This window comes from Mauremys mutica, chromosome 20 (genome assembly GCF_020497125.1).
Source record: "Mauremys mutica isolate MM-2020 ecotype Southern chromosome 20, ASM2049712v1, whole genome shotgun sequence".
In the NCBI taxonomy this organism is placed as follows: Eukaryota; Metazoa; Chordata; order Testudines; family Geoemydidae; genus Mauremys; species Mauremys mutica.
The window spans coordinates 8,121,833-8,145,400 of record NC_059091.1 but is presented as its reverse complement, the minus strand read 5'-3'; the positions used below and the strand labels follow the sequence as shown (position 1 = coordinate 8,145,400).

At 54.5% G+C, this 23,568-nt stretch overlaps 1 protein-coding gene across 2 annotated transcripts; it reads left to right on the top strand.

The window, feature by feature from the left end:
- Positions 1–277: 277 nt before the first annotated feature.
- SMUG1 (single-strand-selective monofunctional uracil-DNA glycosylase 1) lies at positions 278–19,464 on the top strand. Of its 2 annotated transcripts, none has more exons than XM_044995607.1 (3): positions 278–398; positions 10,520–10,806; positions 17,377–19,464. In XM_044995607.1, the coding sequence occupies exons 1-3, from the start codon at positions 350–352 to the stop codon at positions 17,902–17,904; spliced, it is 864 nt and encodes a 287-aa protein (XP_044851542.1). In that variant the 5' UTR covers positions 278–349; the 3' UTR covers positions 17,905–19,464. The 2 variants fall into 2 exon arrangements, with proteins under 2 accessions (XP_044851542.1, XP_044851543.1); XM_044995608.1 differs by lacking the exon at positions 278–398 and adding an exon at positions 1,467–1,774.
- The last annotated feature ends 4,104 nt before the right edge of the window (positions 19,465–23,568 follow it).

Genomic DNA, 23,568 nt, shown 5'->3' with positions numbered 1-23,568 from the left:
AACACACACACACCTGTGTGTCCCTATAACACCCACACCCGTGTCCCTACAACACACACACAACACCTGTGTCCTTATAACATACTCATCCACCTGTTTGTCCTTATAACACGCCCCACTCGTGTCCTTTTAACACAGACAAACACATACACATGTCAATTGATGCTGCTGTAGCAGTGAACAAGGCATACACACGCTTCTGCCCTTCGGAACTACATCTCCCAGCCTCCCCCGCGCTCTCAGGAGCCTGCTGGGAGCTGTAGTGCGAGGGTGGAAGGGCTGCAGCTGAGTGCCAAAGGGACGTGGAAGGCGGAAAGACTACAGCTCCCAGCGGCCATTGCGAGGGCACATGGGAAGCTGGCCGCCCGGGGGGAGAACCCTGAGCTTGGAGGAGGCAGGTAAGGGGCGGGCGAGTGGGGTGGCGGCGCTGGGACCCGGGGCCCGTAGGGTGAGGCAGGAGGGAAGAGCTGGATGCTGCCCCAAGGGGGGGAGTGAGGAAAAGGGAGGTGGGGGAAAGAGAATGCAGCCCTCCCTTTGTCTGCCTCCTCCCCCTCCCATGAGGGAGGGGGGAGCTGGGAGGGGGAGCGAAGATGGGGAAGAAAAGGAGGAAGTGGAGGGGGAATGAAGAAGGGGAGAGAAGGGGGTGCTGGGAGGGGGAGCGAAGAAGGAGGAAGTGGAGGGGGGAGCTGGGGAGGCGGGAGCTGGGTGGGGGAATGAAGAAGGGAGGGAGTTTGTTCTCTCCCCACCCCCTTCAGTTGGGGGTGGAGCACCCTCTCTGGCACCCTGGGAACTGCCCCTCCCTCAGTGTGATGCCCGGGGTTAGTTTGCAGCTTGGTCCAGGCTCCCTGATTTGACTCACCCTGCTCCCCTCCCGCAAGGCATCCCTGTCTGCATCATTCTGTTTGTTGTGGCGTGAACCCAGCCACGCTCGGCTCTATCACCAGCACAGAAATCTGGGGGCAGCAAATGGGCAAGAGACCAACGCGCAAAGTGACCCGGAGAGATTCAAGTTGCCGATAATAGGGGGCAAATTCAGCCTTGAGCCCTGCCCCTGTGGAGAGGGCAGACGCACCTCAGATACAAAGGAATGGGGGTTTCGTGAGCCCCTGACAGCCACACTGCTCCCTCAAGATGAGTTTCTCTTCCTTTTGGCTGCTTGGCCCTGCCCTAGTAGTTTTATATATGTAACCAAGTCTCAATTGCCACACGGACAGCACGGGATCAGAACCAGGAAGCCTCTCCAAGAGTTTTGGGGTTGGGGAGAGATCCCCAGCATGGAAAAATGTGAGACCTGTCCTGTTAGCCCCCCTTCTCTGCTTAAGCCCAAGCCAGTGGGGCCCAGCCAGTGGTACCGTCTCTCAGATTGTCCCTGTGGACACATTGCTAAATTGACAAGGCCCTGAGCTATTTCCAGGCAGCAAAAAGTCAAGATTGTGCAGGGATTAGAGTGGGGGATTCAGCGCCAGACAGCCTGGCTTTCACTGGTTGTGCCTCTGGCTGGCTGTGTGACCTTCGACAAGACGGTTAAGCCAATGTTTTTGAAATTGGCCCCTGATTTTGGGTGCCCAGATTGTGACACCTTGGGCCTGCTTTTTGAGAAGAGTGGAGAGCCCACAGCTCCTGTGGATTTCAGCTGAGCCTTTGGCTGCTTAGCTCCTCATGGTGTAAAATTGGGCACCTGAAATCAAGGGCCTCTGTTTGAAATGTTGGCTGTCTGTGAAATGGAAACATCAGACTGCACCAGAGCTGGGCCAACAGTTAAAGAGTTTGACGGGTGAGTTTTTTCACAGATAGAAAGTGCCGCATTTGGTTCTCTGTGATGGGACATGATTTGCATGGATGAAAATGTTCATGAGTCCCAAATGTTTCCCCAGTTTTAGCTCTGCTACAGATGGCGTTTACAAGATCTCTCCCTCTCTGCGCCCTTTGTATCACACCAGCCGCGCTCTGTCCAAATGTGGCTGGCTGAGATTCATCGGTGCAGTGTCTAGATTGGCCAGAGGTGACGCTGTAGAGCAACTCAGGGTGCTCCCCCTGCAGTGCTTGCGACAGGGAGTAAGAGGTTGGGGCTGGGTATTGAATTAGTCCCTACAGCAACACACTAGAGATTCTATCAGAGAATTAAGGGTGGATTTCAACCCAGGGCTGGAAAGGGATCCGGGGAGGCCTGCTGCACATCCAGGCAGCTCCCACTCCTCTCCATCCCAGCAGTGAGAGTGCAGACACATCCCAAACCAGGTTCCCTCTCAGACTTAGGCCTGCCAATCCAGCTGCCATTACAGGGTCCCCATGACAGGCCCTCAAACGTTCTGAGCTTTGATGTCGGCCTTGCTCCAGGATGGGAACACAGAGAGTGTAGGCCCTGGGGGCTCTGTGCATACCCCTGGCCCCTTCCCTGCCCCCATTTTGTTGGTGAAGACCTGGCGTAGTGAGCAGAGCATCCCATTCCACCTACCTAGGGGGCTGTAGGACCATGCCAAGGACTCCTCCCCGCTTGCCCCTATGCCTAGGGAATCTTCTTTTCATCTCTGCTCTCCAGCCCCCTGACAGAGGGGAGCTTCATCTCCATAGCCCATTAGCAGGGGGTCAGGGACCCAAGGAAGGAGCCTGTTAGTGCTCCTTGTGCCGATGGGTTTTGCGATGTGGCTTCCTGTCCCCCAAGGAACTGAACCAGCACCTGCCATGTCGCTCCCCACTGAGCAGCACTCCCATGGTTGTGTCACTGTGGGCCCTGCTTGGGTTTGAACTGGTGACCTGGAGATGAAAGGTTCAGGGACCCATTCCCAGTGCACTCTGTGGGTTTGAGTGGTGCCCCTGTCAGATGGTTAAGGCTGGCCCATCAAGTAATCTGATCTGCTGGTAGCGACCCCTCTGGGCCTGTTTTGCAACCTAGGCCAGGTCAGAGGAGCTGCATTGCAGCCGATGTCAACAGCCCTTAGGCCTCGGACAAACTAGTTTTGCAAAGACTAAGCAGGCAGAGGCCAGCTGCCTCTGGGGTTGGGGCCTTTGGCAGCTAGGTCAACAGTTCAGGTCAGTCCTGTAGAGACGAAGAGCTGTTAGCACTGAATGACGGTGAGTTTGGTAGGTCTCAACATTCTTTATATTACAGTAGCAAGTAGATCACCCAACTATGTTCCCCATTGTGCTGGAGGCTGCACGGATCCATGGTGAGATGTCACTGCCCCAAAGAGCTCCTAGCCTATGGGCACAGAGAGAGGCAGGGACTGGACCTAAGTTGGTGGCACAGCTGGGAATAGAACCCAGGTGTCCTGGATCCCAGGGCAGTGCCCTGCTTTGGGCCATGCGGCCTCAGCCCAGTTTCACCAGACAGAGGTACAGGACATAAAACCCACCATGAAATTTGTTCCCAGTTGGGCAGTTCCAGCAGAGTGGCCTTGGCTGGGATGTGGGAGGGGATTCTGCACTTGTTGCATTGGCCCCGGTGTTTGGGGGAAGCAGATTCCAGGGGTTATTTGCTGACACCCAGTTTTGCACTCTGTAACATGAGCATCCAAACCAGGAGTGCTTTGCCAGCTCAGCTGGTTGGGGAAGCCAAACCACACCATGTAATTTGGCTGATTAGTTGTAGTCAAACCAGTCCAGCTAGAATATCAAGGGATGGGCTTGCAGGGAACCAGGCAGCACTAAGGGAAATCCAGTTATTTGGAGGAAGTGTTGATCGGCTGGCAGCTGCAGGGAATGAGGTGGAGTTATTCACTGCAACCTATTTACTCAGCTGCAATTTGAGGATGGGGTGAGGGGGAAGGGGGTTGGCCCAGCTGTACCTGGTTTGTGAATATCTGGACAACGTCATTCTCCCGCTGTGTCCATCGGGCCCCTAAATTCACTGAGCTGGGGAAGTGAGCATGCAGTCTAGTGCCGAAAACAGGGGACTGGGAGTCAGGACTCCTGGGTTCTGTCCCTGGCTGTGGCAGGGAAGTGAGATCTGGTGGGCGGGCAGGCTGGGAGTCAGGTAAAGATCCAGTTAGTGGATCTTCCACCATGATGTAGCTCAGATGCGAGCCAGCTCCTGGGAACCACTGATTTAGGAGAGGTGGCCTGAGCTTTCTGCAGTATGGCTACTCTTCTGATTTATTTATTGCCGTGACACCTAGGAGCCCCAGTCACAGGCCAGGACCCCCTGCACTAGCAGAACAATAAGATGTTCAAACAGAACAATAAGATGTTCTCTGCCCCAGGGAGCTTCCCATCTTAGTAGTAGGCAAGAGACACCAGGTGCAGATGGATGGGGGATCCCACAGAAGGAAATAAAGAGACTCTCATGTGCTGCTCATCCTGCATGAAGGACTCAGTGGGTGAGATTGGCCGGTGCTACAGAGGAGCAGGGCCAGCTTTAGGAAGTGCAGGGCCTGATTCGAATAGTTTCGACGGGGCCCTGGCAGGGATGACTCACCCGGCGGCGCTCCGGGTCTTTGCACCGGGTCTTCTGCGGCACTGAAAGACCTGCCGCCGAAGACCCAGAGTGAGTGACGGACCGCCGCCGGGTGAGTAAAAATTAAAAAGGTGCCTAAGTTCGGCGCTGTTCTTTAGGGCGCTGGGCCCTCTTAGGTGCGGGCGCGGGGCCCAATTCGGGGGAATCGGCCTAAAGCCGGCCCTGCAGAGGAGGGTAGAGTTTTGGGCCAGAAGGGTCCATTAGAGCCTCTATATCACAGGCCATTCAATTTCGCCAGTTACCTCTGTATTGAGCCCAATGGCATTAGGTAGACAAAACCATTTTTGTCCTCAGGAGATGTATGGCCATGAAAGCGCGGGGCGCTTGGCCAAGCTGCGACTTTCGCTGCCTTGTGGCTTGCCCTGACTTGCTGTGCAGTAACTTGCCATGTAGACAGACCCTTGTGCACCACAGGCAGAGAGCAGGGGAGACAGAAATGCCTCCGATGCCTGAGGCCCCTGGAGTGGTAGGGAGCTGATTAGGTGGGATATGCCGACATGATCCCAACAGGCGATCCATGCCCCATGCTGCAAAGCAAGGTGGAACACCCCCCCCCCCCAGGTCCCAACCAATCTGAGCGGGGGGGGTTGTGGCTGGGTGGGAATTCCTTCCTGACACCCCATCAATAATGGTCCCTTCTGGCCAGGGGCGACTCCAGGCCCCAGCACGTCAAGCGTGTGCTTGGGGCGGCAAGCCACGGGGGGCGCTCTGCCGGTCACCGCGAGGGCGGCAGGCAGGCTGCCTTTGGCGGCTTGCCTGTGGAGGGTCCGCTGGTCCTGTGGCTTCGGACCTCCCGCAGGCACGCCTGTGGGAGGTCCGCCGAAGCCGCGGGGCCAACAGACCCTCCGCAGGCAAGCCGCCGAAGGCAGCCTGCCTGCTGTGCTTGGGGCGGCAAAATCCCTAGAGCCGCCCCTGCTTCTGGCCTGCAAATCTATGACCCAAATGGATGGGAGCTTCCTGCATCACTGGACAGCAGAAATAATGTCCCGTACCCAAACCATGTGACTTAGCTGACCAATGGTAACAAAGCCAGCCCACCTGGAATATTGTGGGAGAGGGGCTTGCAGGGAACTGGGAGGGACTAAGGGAAATCTAGTCCTTTGGACTGGCTGTCTCGAGTCTCCAAAGCCCCTCCGTGCGGCTATCTGGAATCTAGACCATCCCCGTCCCCTGCTGGGGAAATGGTTTGTGACTGATGCTGTGTGGGGAAACTTGTGTTCCGTCCCCTTCCTGTGTTAAAAGCTGAAGGCATCCCCTTTTCCAGCAGGTGGAATGGTGCTAATGCATCATCTGGGAGCATGGCGTTCCTAGGCGGTTTCCATCTGGGGCAGATGGCTCTATACCCTGCGCAGTTGGCAAGGGGATTACATTTCAGTGCAAACAGAGTGTTTGATGATGGGACAACCCCTTCCCCCCTGCATTGAGGGTTTGAGCTTCCCCGGGTTAGGAGGAGGTCGGGTGGCAGGATACCCCCATAAGGGCAGAAGCAATTCTTTGCTCTGTTTTTTGAGCTCATGATTATTAATATTACCCAGACTGAGATCAGGGTGCTGGGTGCTGGACAGACACAGAGCGAGACATTTCCTGCCCCAAAGACCTCACAGTCTAAATAGACCAGAAGTGTGAGGAGAAACCGAGGCACAGCTCGAGGAGGTGACTTTACCACAGTCACACAGCAGGTCAGTAGCAAAGCCGGGAACAGAACCTAGCTGTCCTAAGACCCAGGCCAGTGCAGCCACTGCACCACATTGCCGCTCGATCACTTATTAGTAATAGCAACGAATTCTGTGTGCTTCTAGGACAGCACGTTTTCATCCCTTGACCTCAAAGTGTGTTTCAAAGGAAGGTCCATGGTCGTTATCCCCATTTTACTGGTGGGGAAACCGAGGCGCAGCTTGAGGAAATGACTTACCCACAATCACACGGAGAATCAGCGTTGGGGTCAGAATAGTGCCCAGGCTCCTGCTCTTACCGCTAGACACCACCTCCCCTCTGTGAGCTGGGCATAGAACCTAGAAGCCCTAACACTCAGCCCCCCGCTTTAGCCACTAGACCCCACTGCCCTCACAGAGCCGGGGATAGAACCCAGGAGTTCTGCTGGCACTGCTGGATCACACACGTCTTCCTTTTCCAGAGAATCGTTTCTCCTCCCAGTGGACAACACAAACGTTTTGAACAGGAGAGTCGCGAATGTCCCATTCGCAAACATCATCATCTGGGGCTAAAATCAGGGACCCTTTTGGCCTTTCTGGCTCTCTTGCCACGTGCCCAGTGCGTGGCCAGATGCTGGTGAGGAACATGTACTCCACAGTCCTAGGCACTGTCTAGGCTGGGTTTGGCTCCCACTCCGGCAACCGGCATAGCTGCACCAGTGCAGGTAGGCAACAGTGCAGTTTGTGCTCGGAGAGCTCTCGCCTGCTTGGGAGTCAGCTGCATCAGGCCTAGTGCCTTCGCCTGCCTGCCCCAAGGCTGCAGCTGTCTAAGCCCTAGTCAACTGAATTTGGATTGTTCAGGGGTGACTTGATCCTAGTCTATAGGGGATCCCAGTCTAGCAGGCCAAGGTCTAACAAGGTCCAGCGGTGGAAGTTGAAGCTGGATGCATTCAGACTGGAGCTAAGGTGCACGTTTTTACCAGTGAGGGTAATTAACCATCGAAACGATTTACCAAGGAGCATGGTGGGTTCTCCATCCCTTGTCAATTTCTAAATCAAGGTCAGACGTTGTTCTAAAAGATCTGCTCTAGTTCCGACAGGAATGATTGTGGGGAAGTTCAGTGGCCTCAGTTACACAGGGGTCAGAGTAGAGGATCAGAGTGGCCCTTCTGGCCTTGGAATCTATGGAAAATATCCCTGAATCAGAGCTTCAACCCTGACTAGCTCTTGTTTGCAGAGTGCTTAGAAGTCCTCAAGCGGAAGGGGGTGGAAACAACCTGCTAATGTGGGGGTGTTGCGTCAGTCTCTTCGGAAGCATCACCTGTTGGTAGGAGGGAGGACCAGATGGGATCTCCTGGGACACCGCATCCAGTCCCTGCTGTCTCAACAATACGCCCATTCAGAAATTTAGCAAGCTCCTGCTTCACATTAGTTAGGTCCTTTGCCCCGCACTGTGATAAGGAGACGGCTCCTGAACTACCCTCCTTTGATGGTTAGTTCTCTGGCCTGTACCATACAGGACATGGTCACAGTAGTCCCTTCTGGCCTTAAAAGCTCTGAATCTGGGAACAAAGCCTTCTCGTTCCCAGCCTCGGTCACCAGTTTATCCCCATTCGTTCTTGTGATTGGAGAGGTCTGATACGCCATTTTCCCACCCGCTGTGCTGATACCCCCGGGCTTCCCGGTGCTGGGCAGCAAGGTAGGATGCAGAGAGGTGGTGCAGTAGAGGGTGATGGTTTTGCAGTGGTGGGTCACATCCCTGGGGGTCAGGGTGGGGTGACGAAAGACAATCACAGGGATTGAAGATGTTGTTACAGTCTAAGCAAAGAAAATCTCGTCCCCCCATTTCCTGACCGTTCAAGATCAGGTACTGTCTGTCCCTGGCTCGAAACGCACACAAAGCATCACTTATACAGGCCTAGCGTTGTTTGCATTGATCCATTTTTTACTCTGAAAGTAAACGTGCCCAGTTTTGATTCAGCTAAGGGGTTGCCGCACTGCAAAGGTTGAGAAGCGCTGGCCTAGTGGCTGGGGCAGCGGAGTAGGGTGGCCAGGCATCCGGTTTTCGAAAAGGGACCCTGGTGGCTCCACTCGGCACAGCTGGCCGGGCTGCTAAAAGTGGTTGGCTGCAGCGGCCGACTCTGTGCAGCTCCCAGAAGCGGCTGGCATGTCCCTCCAGCTCCTAGGCTGGGAGCCACGGCCAATGGGAGCTGCAGGATAGGCACCTGTGGACGGGGGAGTGCATGGGGCCCCATGGCTGCCTCTGCATCTAGGAGCTAGCGCAGTAGTTCTCAAACTTTTGTACTGGTGACCCCCCTTCACATAGGAAGCCTCTGAGTGTGACCCCCCCCTATTAAATTAAAAACACATTTTTATATATTTAACACCATTATAAATGCTGGATGCAAAGTGGGGTTTGGGTTGGAGGCTGACAGCTTGCGGACCCCCCCCTCTGAAATAACCTCGTGACCCCCTGAGGAGTCCTGACCCCCCAGTTTGAGAACCCCTGAGCTAGAGGGACATGCCGCACACAGCCTGGTGAAAATGAGTGAATGAGCAAGGGCAGAGGAGAGCAAGCGATGGAGGATGGGGGCGGGGCCTCAGGGAAGGGGCGGGACCTCAGAGAAAGGGCAGGGCAAGGGTGTTTGATTTTCTGCAATCAGAAAGTTGGCAACCCTAAGCTTGGCCTGCTGGGTGATTGTGGACAATTCGCTTCCGGTCTGTGCCTCAGTTTCTCCTGCTGTCCTATGTCTATTTAAACTGAAAGCTGTCTGGTTGGGGACTTTTTGTTCTCTGTTTGGACAGCTCCTAGCACATTCGTCCATGACGGGCTCCTAGGTGCTACTGTAATACACCTAATAAATAATGTACAGCACCTAGCACAGTGTGGTCCTGGCCTAGATGCTACCATAATGCACCTAAATGTAATGCACAGTACCTAACATAATGGTATCCTGGCTCATAACTGGGGCTCCGAGATGCTACCGTAATACACCTAATAAATACTGTACAGTGCCTAGAGCACAGGGGTCCTGGCCCGTGAGTGTGGCTCCCAGGCGCTGCTGTAATACACATAATTAATAATAATAATAACGGGGTCCTGATCTTGGTTGTGTGCTACCGTAATTGAATGATAATGCTCGTTGCAAGCGCCTTACGGTTGGGCTCTTGGAAGGTTAATTTTCTCCTCCCTCACGTGCGGAAGTGCGAATCTGGGTTTTGTAGGGTGTGTGTGTGTGTGTGTGTTTAATCACAGCACAAAGCGTTTATAGATTATTTACAGTAATGGTTTGTATCTGAGCGAATGCTTTACTAATTACAGTCATAAAAAGGGCTATAAAAAGCACATTCCCCGTGGAGGGATCTATGTGAAGGTCTTTCTTGGTTCACTTGTAACCAGGGCTACGACGAAATCACTCATCTGAGTTACAGCCCAGAAAGGATTCTGGTACAAAATAGGCGGTCTGGGGATGTGGGATTGGGATATGAGGCCTTTCTCCTCTAGGGGGCGCTGGCTCCAATCTGGCCCAGGAGTGGGGGGACTGGCTGGTTCAGAGGAGATAGGCTCCATATCCCATTACCCCAGTTCCTCTAGGGGGCACCAGTTCCAGTCTGTCCCCAGGCTGCTGGCGGCGGGGGATGGCTTAAGGGAGATGGAATATGGGGCATTTTTCCTCGGGGGGGGGAGTGGGGGGCTGGCTGTGATCCAGATGCAGGGTGGGGGTATTGATTAGCTCAAGGGGGTGGGTAATGGGATATGGGGCCTTTCCTGTTGGGAATACTGGCTCCTATCTGCCTCAGGGTCAAGGGACTGGTTGGTTTAGGAGAGATCAGGGAATGGGATATGGGGCCTTTCACCTCTAAGGGGGCCCCAGTTTCAATCCAGGTCATTGGCATCAGATGCGCGAGTGTGCTGGGTACAGGGTATGGAGCCTTCCACATCTAGAGCACAGGTTAAAATCGGGCCCCAGGTCAGGGCCCGGCTGGCTCAAGGGAACGGTGCTGGCTTTCACCTTGAGGCTGTAGGTTTGAATCGGGTTCCCGGCCAGGAGGACTCGATGGCTTGGGCTGGAGTCATTGACTCTAAGGGCGCCAGCTCCCTTCTACCTGGGCCAGCGGGGGTGACCCATCCACGGCGGCCTCTGTCAGGCGAGTTTGCTCGGTCTCGCGCTGCCTCGGAGTGGGACCAAGCTGGTCCTCTGTTGGCAACCCCAGCAGTGGCACCGCGGAGACCCAGCCCCCCTCTCCACCCTGGCAGCAGGCGCTCGGAGCTGCACGTGCCCTGTGGATAAGCAGGGGGTGTGGGAGGGAATCTGTTCCCTCACAAGGGATCTTGAAAATGGCCCCCAAACATCACACGTCTCCCCCACCTCTCCTGCCGGGTGGTTCTTACTGGCTAGTGTCTGTTTGGCAGGAGATGGCAGCATGATGGAGCAGCCGGATGCTCCCCTCGGTGCCACCCCCGTGGGTCCGTCCTTCCCCCAGGGGGACGTCCTGGCCACCCAGTTCCTGGAGGCCGAGCTGGAGCAGAACGTGCGTCTCAGGGAGCTCTCCTTCCTCGACCCCGTCTGCTACGTCTACAACCCTCTGGAGTACGCCTGGGAGCCCCACGAGGACTATGTGAAGAGATATTGCCGTTCCCCCAAAGAGGTGCTTTTCCTCGGCATGAACCCCGGCCCCTTCGGGATGGCACAGACCGGGGTAAGGCAGCCCGTCCCACGGGGGCACCTGGGCAAGGGGGGCGAACAGGGGAGGTGGGGATTGGAGCAGCGACTGTGGGCAGCGTCTCGGCCCCATTGGGCATTTGGCCGTTGTTTTCAGTGGGCCCAGGATCTCATCTGGGTTGTTATGGGCCCTAGAGCCGTTTAAGGCTTTAGGTAAGACCAGTCTCCCCACATTCGAACTGGAATCTTGGGGGCCGGGGCAGGATTGGGACATGTCTTGAGTTGCACGGTGGGTGCATTGGAAGTGCCTGTGAGACCACAGCCAGTGTGTGGTGATTGCCGGGGGTGGGGGCAGTGGTGAGACCTTGCACGTTTGCACCAATGGGCCAGATCCCCAGCGAGTGTCAATCAGCCATAGCTCCATGGAAATCAGTGGGGCCAGACCCCAGCGAGTGTCAATCAGCCATAGCTCCATGGAAATCGATGGGGCCAGACCCCAGCGAGTGTCAATCGGCCGTAGCTCCGTGAAGTCAAATAACGTTAGTGTGGGCATTATAGCAGAGCATAGAAGCCCCACCCAAGATCTGGTTGTGCGCCCGGTGCTGCACGTACACATAATGGGAGGCCGTCCCTGCTCCATGGAACTCACAATCTACATACATAAAGAGCAGGAGGGGAAACTTGCCCACGGGCACATGGCAGAGCTGGGAATAGAACCCAGGTGTCCTGGTCCAGTACCCTACCCTTTGGACCATGACACATTTTGATGATGTACCCCCTGGGAGTGTGCTCTGTTCAGTGGCTGCAGCTGGGAGCCGCGAGCTGGTTGGTTGATACAAGGCAGCTGGTTAATATTAATGGCATTAATTCGGGGAGTAATTAGGCGCCTGCGCTGCAGCAGGATCTCCCGCCGTTAACGCTCATCTGCCCAAGGAGCTGCAGCTTCCTCAAGTGCTGCTTGTGTAGCAGGCTCTAACATCCTGGTTCCCTGTGCGCAGGTGGGACCAGTGTTCCCTGCCGCCTCCTCTAACGTTTGACTGGACGGGGGCCATGTAGATCCACTCCTCCTTTGATGCCATGCCAGGAAGCAGAGTGGAAAGCTGGTGTCAGAGTCCAGGGCTTGCGAGGATATTGCAAAGCGCTAGCGCATGCGCACACGTGTGTGTGATTGCTGCCCTCTACTGTATGGAACCAGAACTGCTCTACTGTGTGTCATAGGCTCTGTACTACTAATGGAGAGTCTCCTTTTACTCAGTGAGAAGACGGAGGGTCCGGTGATTCGGACCCTACCCTCGCACTTGGGAGACTGTGGTTCAAGCTCCTGCTTGGCCGCAGCCTTCGTGTGAGACTTTGGGGGAGTCTCCTAGCTGCTCAGTGCCTCAGTTTCCCCCGTCTTTACCATGGGGATGATAGCTCTGCCTCACAAGGGAGTTTTGGGGCGCTCAGATACAGTGGTAATGGTACTATGTAAGTACTCTGGATAGACTGAGTTTCCTGCCTGGCTGTGATTTGTTACCGTGGTTTAGTCTTGCAGTTTGTTTAGTTTGTGAATGCAGCCACCTCTGGGGTGGGACACAGCAGCTGTTTACACTTCACCCAGCACTGAAATTACTATTATTACTATTATTTTATTATTTACGAGTATTGTGGTAGCACCTAGGACACCAATTTTCAAACTTTTTGAGTGGAGCCCCACCTTTGAATTAAAATTTTTGGTTGCGACCCCTCCCCCCGGGGCTTTCAGGGTGGGGGAAGGGGCCTGCAATGGTCTCTGGGGGCGGAGACAGCACTGGGCATGGAGGCGTTGACACTGAGCCATAGGCTGGGTGGCCCGCTGAGGTGAGTCAGGGGTTGGAGGTATCGCTCCCTCCCTGAGGCCCCCTCCCCTGCACGGCCACTCGTTCCCCCGCGCCCCCAAACATTCCTCAACACCCTCCTAAGGGGGTGCACCCCCCAGTTTGAAAACCTCTGATCTAGGAGCCCCGGTCATGGATCAGCACCCCATTGTGCTAGGTGCTGTACAAACAGAACAACAAGTCCGTCTCTGGTCCAGATGCAGCCACCTCTGGGGTGGGATGCAGCAGCTGTTTAACGGCAGCACTTTAGGAAAGGAAGTGAAGAAGGACTCTCTGTCCATACGAAGCTGCAGGGAGGGATTTTAAGGTAACAAAAATAATGGAGTTTGACCAGGAAAACCACATCACAGGAGGATCATGGGTAACTCCTTAGCCCTGCTGTCACTCAGGTGTCTGTCCAGCCAGCTCCTTCCCAGTCCCAGCTCGAGGACCTGATCCTGCCTGTACCGCACTCAGGATCTCAGTGGGCACTGGACTAGAGGGCTGGCCAGTTTATCCAAGTGACTGGCAGAGGTGGGAGGCTGCCCTGTGACTGCTTCCTCCCCACTCACCCATAGTTGAATCCATTTGCAGAGGGCCAGAAAGTGGGAGAGCAGAGGGGATGGGAGAGCAAGACGGAGACCCCTTCCCCCAAGCCCCTTCTCCCCTCCCGGTGCCTGACAGCTGCTCCATCACTGATCCCCTCTGACAGCCCCTGGTCCTGGGGTCAGAGGTCAAAGGATCAGCTAAACAAATCATTCAATAATGCGCTTTAATTTATATTGGGGGGTCGGAGGGTGGGGGGTGGCTCCCGCCAAGCTGCATTTATCCAGCTGCTAATTGGCAGATCTGGCGAGCAGGGGTGAGGGGAGGCTTTATCTTGACATTAGACCCAGGGGCGATCGATAGATGCGGGGGGGGGGGGTGTTTTGTGGGGACCGGGGGCTGCAGAGGGCGAGATTGGCTTCTCCTGAAATATGATTACAGATCAGGGCAGCGCAGGGCCAGGACCGTGAGGGCTGCCGCGGCAGGACCCTGGCACTGGGGGAGGGGTGGGACCCCCCTGGTGTTTTGTATCAATTCAACTTCTGTGCAGGGAGCTAATAACACAGGAGGCGGCTTCGTTCGGCCGCCGTGGTCTCCTAGCTCAGGGCTCCTTTCTGGGGGCCAGCAGGGTTGGGAGTCTGCAGCCATTGGGGTGAGTGTTGGGGGCTTTGGGTTAGGATTCTTCCACCCCCTCGTGACGCCTCCGTCTCAGTCGCTCTCAGCCCTCGTTCCCAGCTTTCCCAAACCCCTTCTGCCTCAAGAAACCACATCTGGGCATCTTCCCATGACTCTCTCTTCTTCCCTTCCAATCCCTCTGCCATGCGAACCCCTCCCCGGTGTGCCTTCCCCTGTCCGGCTCTCAGGAAAAGCCTCCTTTTAACAAGGCATCTGTGTGCACTTTGGGGGTCAAGAAGCATGGCATCGTGGTTAGGGCACCAGCCTAGGATGCAGGAGACGTGGGGTCAAATCCTTCTTTTGCTACAGACTTCCCTGGGTGAGCTTGGCCAAGTCCCTTAGCCTCACTGCCTCAGTTGCCCAGATGCGGATAATAGCCCTACCAGGGGCTGTGTGGGTAAATACATCTGAAATTGTGAGGTGCGCAGAGGCTGTGGTGATGGGGGCTGTAAAAGTGCCTGAGATAGATAGCAACTCTCATGCTCCAGGGAGCAGGCTGGTTTGTAGGGGTCAGGAAGGTTTTGTTTTTCCTACCATGCCAGGACCAGATCTGCAGCTCCCAGTGTGAGGCTTCTACCCAAATCCTCCAAAGAGTTCAGCTCCTGACATGCCACGTGCTTGAAGATCTGGCAGTTGGTAGCTCCGGGCCTCCCCTGGGGGCTGAGTCAGAGCTCAGATCCCATACTCTCTGCCCCAGCCTCCTCCTTCCCCTTCCCACACCTAACGTAGATGCTTCCAGCCTTTGTGCTCCTTCTCTGCCCCCTTTCCAAATAACCTCCATCCCATGGGGTGTGTGTGTGTCAGGGAGTAGAGCCACCATGCCCCTCGCGGGTGACCAGATGGCAATGGGCTGAATGCAGCCTCTGACCTCCAGGGTGCAGGTCTGGCCTGGCGGCCAGTGTGAAATGGACTGAGGGCCGAGGTGGCTGCACCACCTCTTGCACCATGCTAGTGGGTGCTGACTGGCCGCTTCCTTGCCCATCTCAGCAGAGGCAAAGGTTGAACTGGGCTTTAACTGCCCTTCGGCCACAGGTGGACGGAAGCTGCAGCCCACGAATGCTGAGTCCGTGTGCGTAGCTTGCTCCGCTGCTCTCTGGTCTGTGCACTCCAGCCCCCAGAGCTGGCTGGCTGGCGGCCACGAAATTCTCATTAGGGAGAAAATAACCAGGACCCTCTACGGAGACCTGCACCGGCAGAGACCAGCAATGGGGAAATCACAGCCTCTTGTGTCTCCTCTCACACTCTCCACCCCACGCTGCTCTGTTAACAAAGCCCAGTCTCTCTTCTCTGCAGCTGGGTCCGCGCTGACCGCTGTCCCTCACGGCCTGGCGTGTCACCCCTCAGTTCGGGCAGGGGAAGCACCATGGCTCCAATATGGTAACAGTTCCCCGTTTCCCCTCTGATCTCTGCCTGCAAGTCTCTCTCCTCCCAGCACTCCTGGTTCCTGCCCTGTTGGTCTGGTGCTGATGCTCCCTGCAGGGAGCTGGGTGCTCAGTCCCAACGGTCCCAAGGCAGCTTCTCCCCGCCAGGTCCCATCCAGCAGAGCGCATGTGGGTTCCTTTTGGGCGAGTGTATTGCTGTGGGGGATATGATGCAGACGGGGGTGGGGGGCATCTCTGCCGAGGCTGCTGGTAAGGGGGACCAGCTGGGATGGACACCCCTGGCGGTGGATTTTTAGAGGACCAATGGCTACAGATCCGCTGCCCCTCCTCACAACTCCCATCGGCCTGAGCAGCTGCAAATGAACCCGCCAGGATCTGGAGTGCGGCTCCCGGGGCTGTATCACTTGGGCGGCCGAGCTGCCTCCTCCTGGGAACCTGGACTGAAGCCGCACCTGGCCGGGTCACAGTGGTGGAATGCTCTGTATCCCGATGGCACTCCCCAGGGGCCGGCACAGCCCCTCCACGCCCCACGTCATTAGCCTTCCAGCTGCAAAGGGTCCAGCTTGTTTCTGGCCCCAGGTGACGTGTTTGCTTGCAGCTGCCTGGGAGTCTCACCTTAGGAGCTTCTTCTTGAGGACTGGCACAGAGGGAGGCAGGGGGCTGCAGGTGAGGATTGAGGGGCGTTGGCAGAACTGAGGTGGGAGCCCAAGGCTGGAATAGCAGGAGGCTGCGGGTTGGGATTGAGGGGCACCAGCAGAGTGTCGGGGGTGGGGGAGCCCAGAGCTGGGGTAGCAGGGGGCTGCAGTTTGGGACTGAGGGGCACTGGCAGGGTGTGTGTGTGTGTGTGTGTGTGTGTGTGTGTGTGTGTGTGTGTGTGTGTGTGTGTGTGTGTGTGTGTGTGTGCCCAGAGCTGGGGTAGCAGGGGGCTGTGGGTCGGGACTGAGGGGCATCGGTAGAGCTGTGTGTGAGTCTCACTCTCTCCTTTTCTGTCTCCCACATGAGCGGCCCCATCTGGCCTGTCAGCAAACAGCCTGCATTATTATTTTGGGGGGTGGCCCTGGGGGAGGGTGCCCCCGGTGTGTGTGTGTGTGGGGTGGGGGATGGCAGTGGGCTACCAGGAGATTGGGGTTCAGTGGGGAGAGATAAATCCTGCTCTTTGGGATTGACTCCTGTTACCTCCTTATTGGGAGTGGGGTCACTGTACCAAGTGTCCATTCCCCAGTCCTGCTCTGGGAGGGGCTCTCTGGCAAGTGGGGCACCCGGTCAGTCCGAGGCATTAGCCTGTGTCTGTGTTAGGATGGGGAAGGGTGAAGCAACGTCTGCCCCCTGCCCCTTCTGCGGAGGCATCAATTCTCTGTGGCCGTGGTACAGCGGGATCCGAATCCCAGCCTGTTAGAGATGAGGCCACTTCCTACCAGGGAGTGCTTCCTTCCTCTGCCTGGCTGCAGAATGGGGGTGCGGGGGTGCGGCAGAGAAGAGCCCGAGAAGAGCTCTGGCTACTTGCTCAGGCCTGGCAGGGATGGCTCCTGGGATGGGGCCATGCAGATCTTCATACACGGCTGTTTGCTGGGGCAGAGGGTTGCAGGAGGAGGCTTGGTTGTCTCTGCTTTTTCTGTCCAGGTGGGTAAAAGGGGGGGCCTCCTGTGTTCAGTTTCCAGCTCTCAGAGGGGACTGGGGTCCAGTGGTTAGAGCAGGGGTGGGAGATGGGAGCCAGGACTCCTGCGTTCAGTTCCCAGGACTAGAATAAAATAAGGGTTGTTTGTATACAATGTTTGTATAGCAGCAGTGGCCAGAGGCCTGGATACAGAATAGGAACCCAACCATCCCAGCGTGCTGGCCACTGCATAGACTGGGAGAGAGCCCTGCCCCAAAGAGCTTGCACTCTGAGTAGACAAAGGGTGGGAGGGGAAACTGAGGCACAAAGCATTTTGCCCTAGGTCATCCAGCAGGCCAATGGCAGAGCCAGGGCCAGCACCCAACTCTCCTAATGTGATGCTTTATCCACTAGGCAACACTGCCTCCCATGGTGTCTGCCTCCTTTGGCTTCCCTGATGCTCTTGGCTTTAGCCTATCAATGGCTGTGGCTCCGGCTCCATGGCTCCCCCTGATGGAGGAGGTGGGGTCTTGCTGGTCAGGCTCCTCTCTGACCCTGCTCTTGTTCCCCCACAGGTGCCCTTTGGGGAGGTGCGTCACGTCCGGGAGTGGCTGCAGATCCGTGGGCAGGTGTCTAAGCCGGCCCAGGAGCACCCCAAGAGACCGGTCCTGGGGCTGGAGTGCCCCCAGACGGAGGTGAGCGGTGCCCGCTTCTGGGGCCTCTTCCGCTCGCTGTGCCCTGGCCCTGAGGCCTTCTTCCGCCGCTGCTTCGTCCACAACCACTGCCCGCTGCTCTTCATGAGCCAGAGCGGCAAGAACCTGACGCCGGCCGACCTGCCGGCCGCCCAGCGCGAGCGCCTGCTGCAGGTCTGCGACGACGGGCTGGCCCAGGCCGTGCGCCTGCTCAGTGTTGCCATGGTGATCGGCGTGGGCCGCTTCGCCGAGCAGCGGGCCCGCAAGGCCCTGGCCTCGGCTGGCCTCCAGGTGCGGGTGGAAGGCTTGATGCACCCCTCGCCTCGCAACCCTCAGGCCAACAGGGGCTGGGAGGCCATTGCCAAGGCCAGGCTGGAGGAGCTGCGTGTCTTGCCCCTGTTGACGGGCTGAGCCTGGGGCAGGGAGGGCACCTCCCCGCTGGAGACACTCCCTGGGTCTCATTTGTGGCCGATGCTCCTGGCCAATTTCTGTTGCCGTAGCCACTGACTAGCGGATAACAGGAGCCCCGTCCTGAAGGCTGGGGCTTCCTGCACCCACACTACCTCCCCATACCCTCACCTGGAGTCTTGTTACCCACCATCTACATCCCCCATAGAGGGCTGCAGAGGAGCGGCCTCGGATCCTGCTCTCAACTGGTGTCTGATGGAGACAGGGACTGCAGCCTTCAGATCCTCACGAGCTGGGGGTTTGATTCAGGCCTGTCGTCAGTTCTGCCACCTCTCTGTGGCTGGGCCCAGTCCTGGTTGGAAGGGCAAGTCAGATCCTTCCACCCCCGGCTTGTTAGAAACCAGTTTGGTTCCCATGCTGCTCGGCCCCCTTAACACTGAGATGAGCTGGTGTTTGACATCAGGAGGCAGCTTGGAGTGCTGACCAATTTACACCAGCCCAGATCCCCTCCCTTGGTGTCCTGTTGTGACGGGATCCCTGGGGTACGACCTGGAACTGTGGGATCGCTGTGCCTCCTTAAGCATGTTTTGCCAACCCCCGCCCCCCCCAGGGGCTGTTATCATTCAGCACCAGCATGCAGAGACACACCCAGCTAAGTTGCCTGAATGGTCTCCAAGCCACTCCTGAACTATGCAGAGGGAAACACCAGCACATCTCCCAAGCCCCCAGAAATATACCGTCTTACACTCCTCAAGACCTATTCTTGAACCGTGCAAGCTCATTAATTAGTTTGCCCCTTCGTCAAAGGATAGGGGACATGCACCAGCCTTTGTAATCTGAGTAGATTCCCCAAGCACTTTAGACAAACTCATTGCTAAAGATAAAACATTAAAGTAAAATCTATCTTCCTGTAGTTAATAAACTTAAGTGACTATCAGTGTTAGGCACAGAGGTCAAAGTTAGTTACATAAAAAATAAGAACAGACTTGCAATCTAACTTCTAACTTGAACAGACAAAGATTTACATCAAACAGCTTTTCTCACCCCTCTGAATGTTGCTGGTAGGTTACAGTCCTTAATACACAGGCCGAATCGCTCTCTCAGCCTGGGACCAATCTCCTCAGTTCAAAGCCTTTGTCTTCCCAGCATTCTTGTTGCCTTCAGGAGAGGAGAGAGGACAAGTGATGATGTCACTGTCCCTTTTTTTGAATACTTTCTTCCAGGTGCTAGAAAGATCCTTGCTGTGACATGGGGGTTAGGCAGCTTCCATTGCATATGTGACCTCTCTGAGGAGTCTTAGAGCGTGAATTCTTCTTGATGGGCCATCAACACATGTCTGGCTGGTCCTGATGTAAATCTGTCTTGTTGGCTGTTCCTTTGTTGCCACTGAAAGGCCGGCGGTGGGCGATTCCCATTTACCACGTATCTCAGTTGTGACGTCGCACCCCATAATGCTTTATGGAAATATGTTTATAAATGTATATGTGACATAACTGGAATATGTTTTATGCTACATATGTCACGTAACATATCTCTGCAAAGGTTATGATCTACTGAATATATTCATCCTATTTGTATGCATGTAGCATTTTTGTGTTCGAAGTTATGAATATTGGCTCTGTACATGTCTGATTTTAAGTAGCCTTAGTAAGGCATTTGGTCAGCTTCTTAAGAAAGGAATTTGCAAGTTAAGTGCCCAATCAAGAAACACTTAACGGACAATGGACCTTGGAAGACTCTAATCCACATAAGAAGTCTATCTGGGGACGTTCAAGGTAGCATGTGAACATGCCACCTGTAAAGTTCTGAGTCATGCATGGACATGTGAATTGCCCATGTGACTCCAAAACTCCAGCTTGCAGGTGGATTCTTCATAGGAGAGAGGAGGGGGGCTCCACCCACAAGGGAGAGTCTATTTAAGCCCCTGGGAGATCCCTCCATTTTGTCTTCAGCTGGCTCAAGAGATAGCCTCTCCACCCCCAAGGATACCTGAAAGAAACTGGAACAAAGGACAGTAACTGCAGGGGTGTGAGTGATTGCTGGACCCAGACTAGAAGGAGGTTAGTCTGTAAAAGAATCTTACTGGAACATCTCTGAGGGTGAGGTTTCATCTGTAATCACTTTCCTACGGTATTAGGCTTAGACTGGCGTGTTTTATTTTATTTTGCTTGGTAATTCACTTTGTTCTATGTTATTACTTGGAACCACTTAAATCAGGGGTCCCCAACGGGGCGCCTGCGGGGGGATCTAAATGCACTCGCGTACTGGCTGGCGGCCGAGTATCCGCCAAATGCTGCTGAATTTTGGCGACATTTCGGCGGATGCTCGACCGCCGCCACGGTCCTTCGTCTGGTGCCTGCCAGACGAAAAAGGTTGGGGACCACTGACTTAAATCCTACTTTTTACGTGTAATAAAATCACTGTTTACTTATTAATTAATCCTGAGTATGTATTAATACCTGGGGGGGGAGGGGGAAACAGCTGTGCATATCTCTCTATCAGTGTTACAGAGGGTGAACAGTTTGAGTTTACCCTGTATAAGCTTTATACAGGGTAAAACGGATTTATTTGGGGTTTGGACCCCATTGGGAGCTGGGCATCTGAGCGTTAGAGACAGGAACACTTCTTAAACTGTTTTCAGTCAAGCCTGCAGCTTTTGGGGGACGTTGTTCAGACCTGGGTCTGTGTTTGTAGCAGGCTAGCGTGTCTGGCTCAAACCAGGCAGGGCACTGGAGTCCCAAGCTGCCAGAGAAAACTGGCTCAGAGGTAGTCTCAGCACATCAGTTGGCAGTTCCCAAGGGGTTTTCTGTGATCCAACCCGTCACATCAGTATCAAACGTAGAGCGATACTTCATAACTTCCCATACAGTGATAGTACATACAGTTCAACAGGGTCGTAATGTTCAGTGGCTCAAGACTCTTTAAATGATACCTCACAAGACAGACTTTGTACCAAACATGTAATCATATCACAGTGGTGAATATGGGTATGCCAGACTGCTACAGAGTGTCCCACCTGTCCAGCACCCTATTTTGACCTCACCAGCCCAGCCCAGAATGTGGTGGTCATGGCCTGACGTCCAGCGCCAGACACGTGCTGATCATTGACTGGATGCCAAATCCAGTTTGGCACCTGTCTGCCAATCCTAGGTCTTGGGTGTCGTTGTAACCCACTGGTGAGTGTGTGTTACAACGTCTTCTCTGTGCTGATGCACAGCGGATGTGAGTTGTTACAGCCCCGTCCCCTGTAGAGATGGCTCAAGCTGTAGTGGCTTACGCTGTTGGCTTGGGGGGGTCCCTGATTCAATCCCTGATGCATTGGCCAAGAGGGTGGCCATCATCTTAGCATTCCCAGATGCAGCCATGTGTAGCTGGGTTTGCAGGCTGGCTGAGAGCGAGACTAAATGTGTGCTAATCTGGAGTCCGTACATCAAAGATTTTTGAGACACAGAGTTTGTGTTCTGGGCTGCTTCTGTTTTTGTTGGTGGTTTTTTAGAGAGGAAATAAAATTAATAAAAAGAAAAAACTCAGGGTAAAAGCGAAGCGTACTAAAATGTGAAATTGGCAAAAAACAAAAACAGCCAACTCCCTGCAGGGCTAATTCTTAAGGCAGAAATGGTCAAAACTCAGTAGAGGATAGAAAAACTCTTTCATGGAAGGATGTCTCAATGATTATGGTGCTAGCCTGGTACATGGAAGAGCTAGATTCAGTGCTCTGCCACAGACTCCCTGTGTGAGCTTGAGCTAGTCACTTAATCTCTTTGTGCCTCAGTTTCCCCATCTGTGCAATAGGAGTAATAGCACTGCTATGCCTCAAAGGGGTGTGTGTGAGGATAAATGCATTGAAGATTGTGAGGTGCTCAGATGTTATGGTAATGGGGGGCCAAGTACTGTAGATGGAGCTGAATTTCCCAAATTTAATAGGAATTGGGGATTCCAGCCTAAAAAGTTCTTTTTTCAATCCTTTCTATGGCAAAATTCCCCTTGACTTCATAGAATCATAGAAGGTCAGGGTTGGAAGGGACCTCAGGAGGTATCTAGTCCAACCCCCTGCTCAAAGCAGGACCAACCCCAACTAAATCATCCCAGCCAGGGCTTTGTCAAGCCAGGCCTTAAAAACCTCTTAAGATGGAGATTCCATCACCTCCCTAGGTAACCCATTCCAGTGCTTCAACACCCTTCTAGGGAAATATTTTCTCCTAATATCCAACCTAGACCTCCCCCACTGCAACCTGAGACCATTGCTCCTTGTTCTGTCACCTGCCACCACTGAGAACAGCCGAGCTCCATCCTCTTTGGAACCCCCTTTCAGGTAGTTGAAGGCTGCTATCAAATCCCCCTTCACTCTTCTCTTCTGCAGACTAAACAATCCCAGTTCCCTCAGCCTTGCCTCGTAAGTCATGTGCCCCAGCCCCCTAATCATTTTTGTTGCCCTTCACTGGACTCTTTCCAATTTGTCCACATCCTTTCTCTAGTGGGGTGCCAAAAACTGGATGCAAGACTCCAGATGTGGCCTCACCAGTGCTGAATAGAAGGGAATGATCATGTCCCTCGATCTGGTGGCAATGCTCCTACTAATACAGCCCAAAATGCCGTTAGCCTTCTTGACAACAAGGGCACACTGCTGACTCATATCCAGCTTCTCATCCACTGTAATCCCCAGGTCCTTTTCTGCAGAACTGCTGCTTAGCCAGTCAGTCCCCAGCCTGTAGCAGTGCATGGGATTCTTCCGTCCGAAGTGCAGGAGTCTGCCCTTGTCCTTGTTGAACCTCATCAGATTTCTTTTCGCCCAATCCTCCAATTTGTCTAGGTCACTCTGGGACTATCCCTACCCTCCAGCGTTTCTACCTCTCCCCCCAGCTTAGTATCATCTGTGAACTTGCTGAGGGTGCAATCCATCCCATCATCCAGATCATTAATGAAGATGTTGAACAAAACCAGCCCCAGGATTGACCCCTGGGGCACTCTGCTTGGGGTCGGTCCTGGGGCCGGTTTTGTAGACTTTGCTGGGGTGCTAAGCAGGAAGGGTGGATTTGATGCCCTTAAAAGTGATCTGACAGGAGGGAAAAATAGGGTGGTGCCCCCCCTCATTTTGGCAGACGACGCAGGCCTTTATTTTAAAATATCTTATTCCCTGCTTATTATTACATTAACAAGTCAGTTCCTGCATGTACTCCTGTTCCTGCCGGAAGTCTCTGTGGCAGGCTGGGGAGCTGTGTGACTCCAGACGTGCCATGCACATGAAACCTTAATTGATTGGGAGGGGAAGCAATTTTGCTTTTTTGAATGCACCTTTACTTTTTTTTGTTTGGTTTTGTCCAGACTTATTTAGCTCAAACACCCAAGGGGTGTTTGGGAGAAAGGAGGTCTCTGTTAAAGATGTCATTCAGAAAGCTCCCAATTCACCTCTCCAAGTCCTCCAGGAATGATCACACTGGACATCTGGAGATAGTCAGCAGAGGTGGATGTCTGTGTATATGGGGGAAACGCATTCAGTCCTTTATAGGGGCAAAGTCCAGTTTCATTTCCCATTCCAAGTCTCCTTTTAAAAGAAGCAGAGACAGTTCCTTGCCCTCAGGTTCCCCTCCGTCATTTCTCCAAAGTCAGTGTGCAATACATGAAAGATCTCCGCTGGGGAAATTTGTATCCTCTACTTCCTTGACCTGT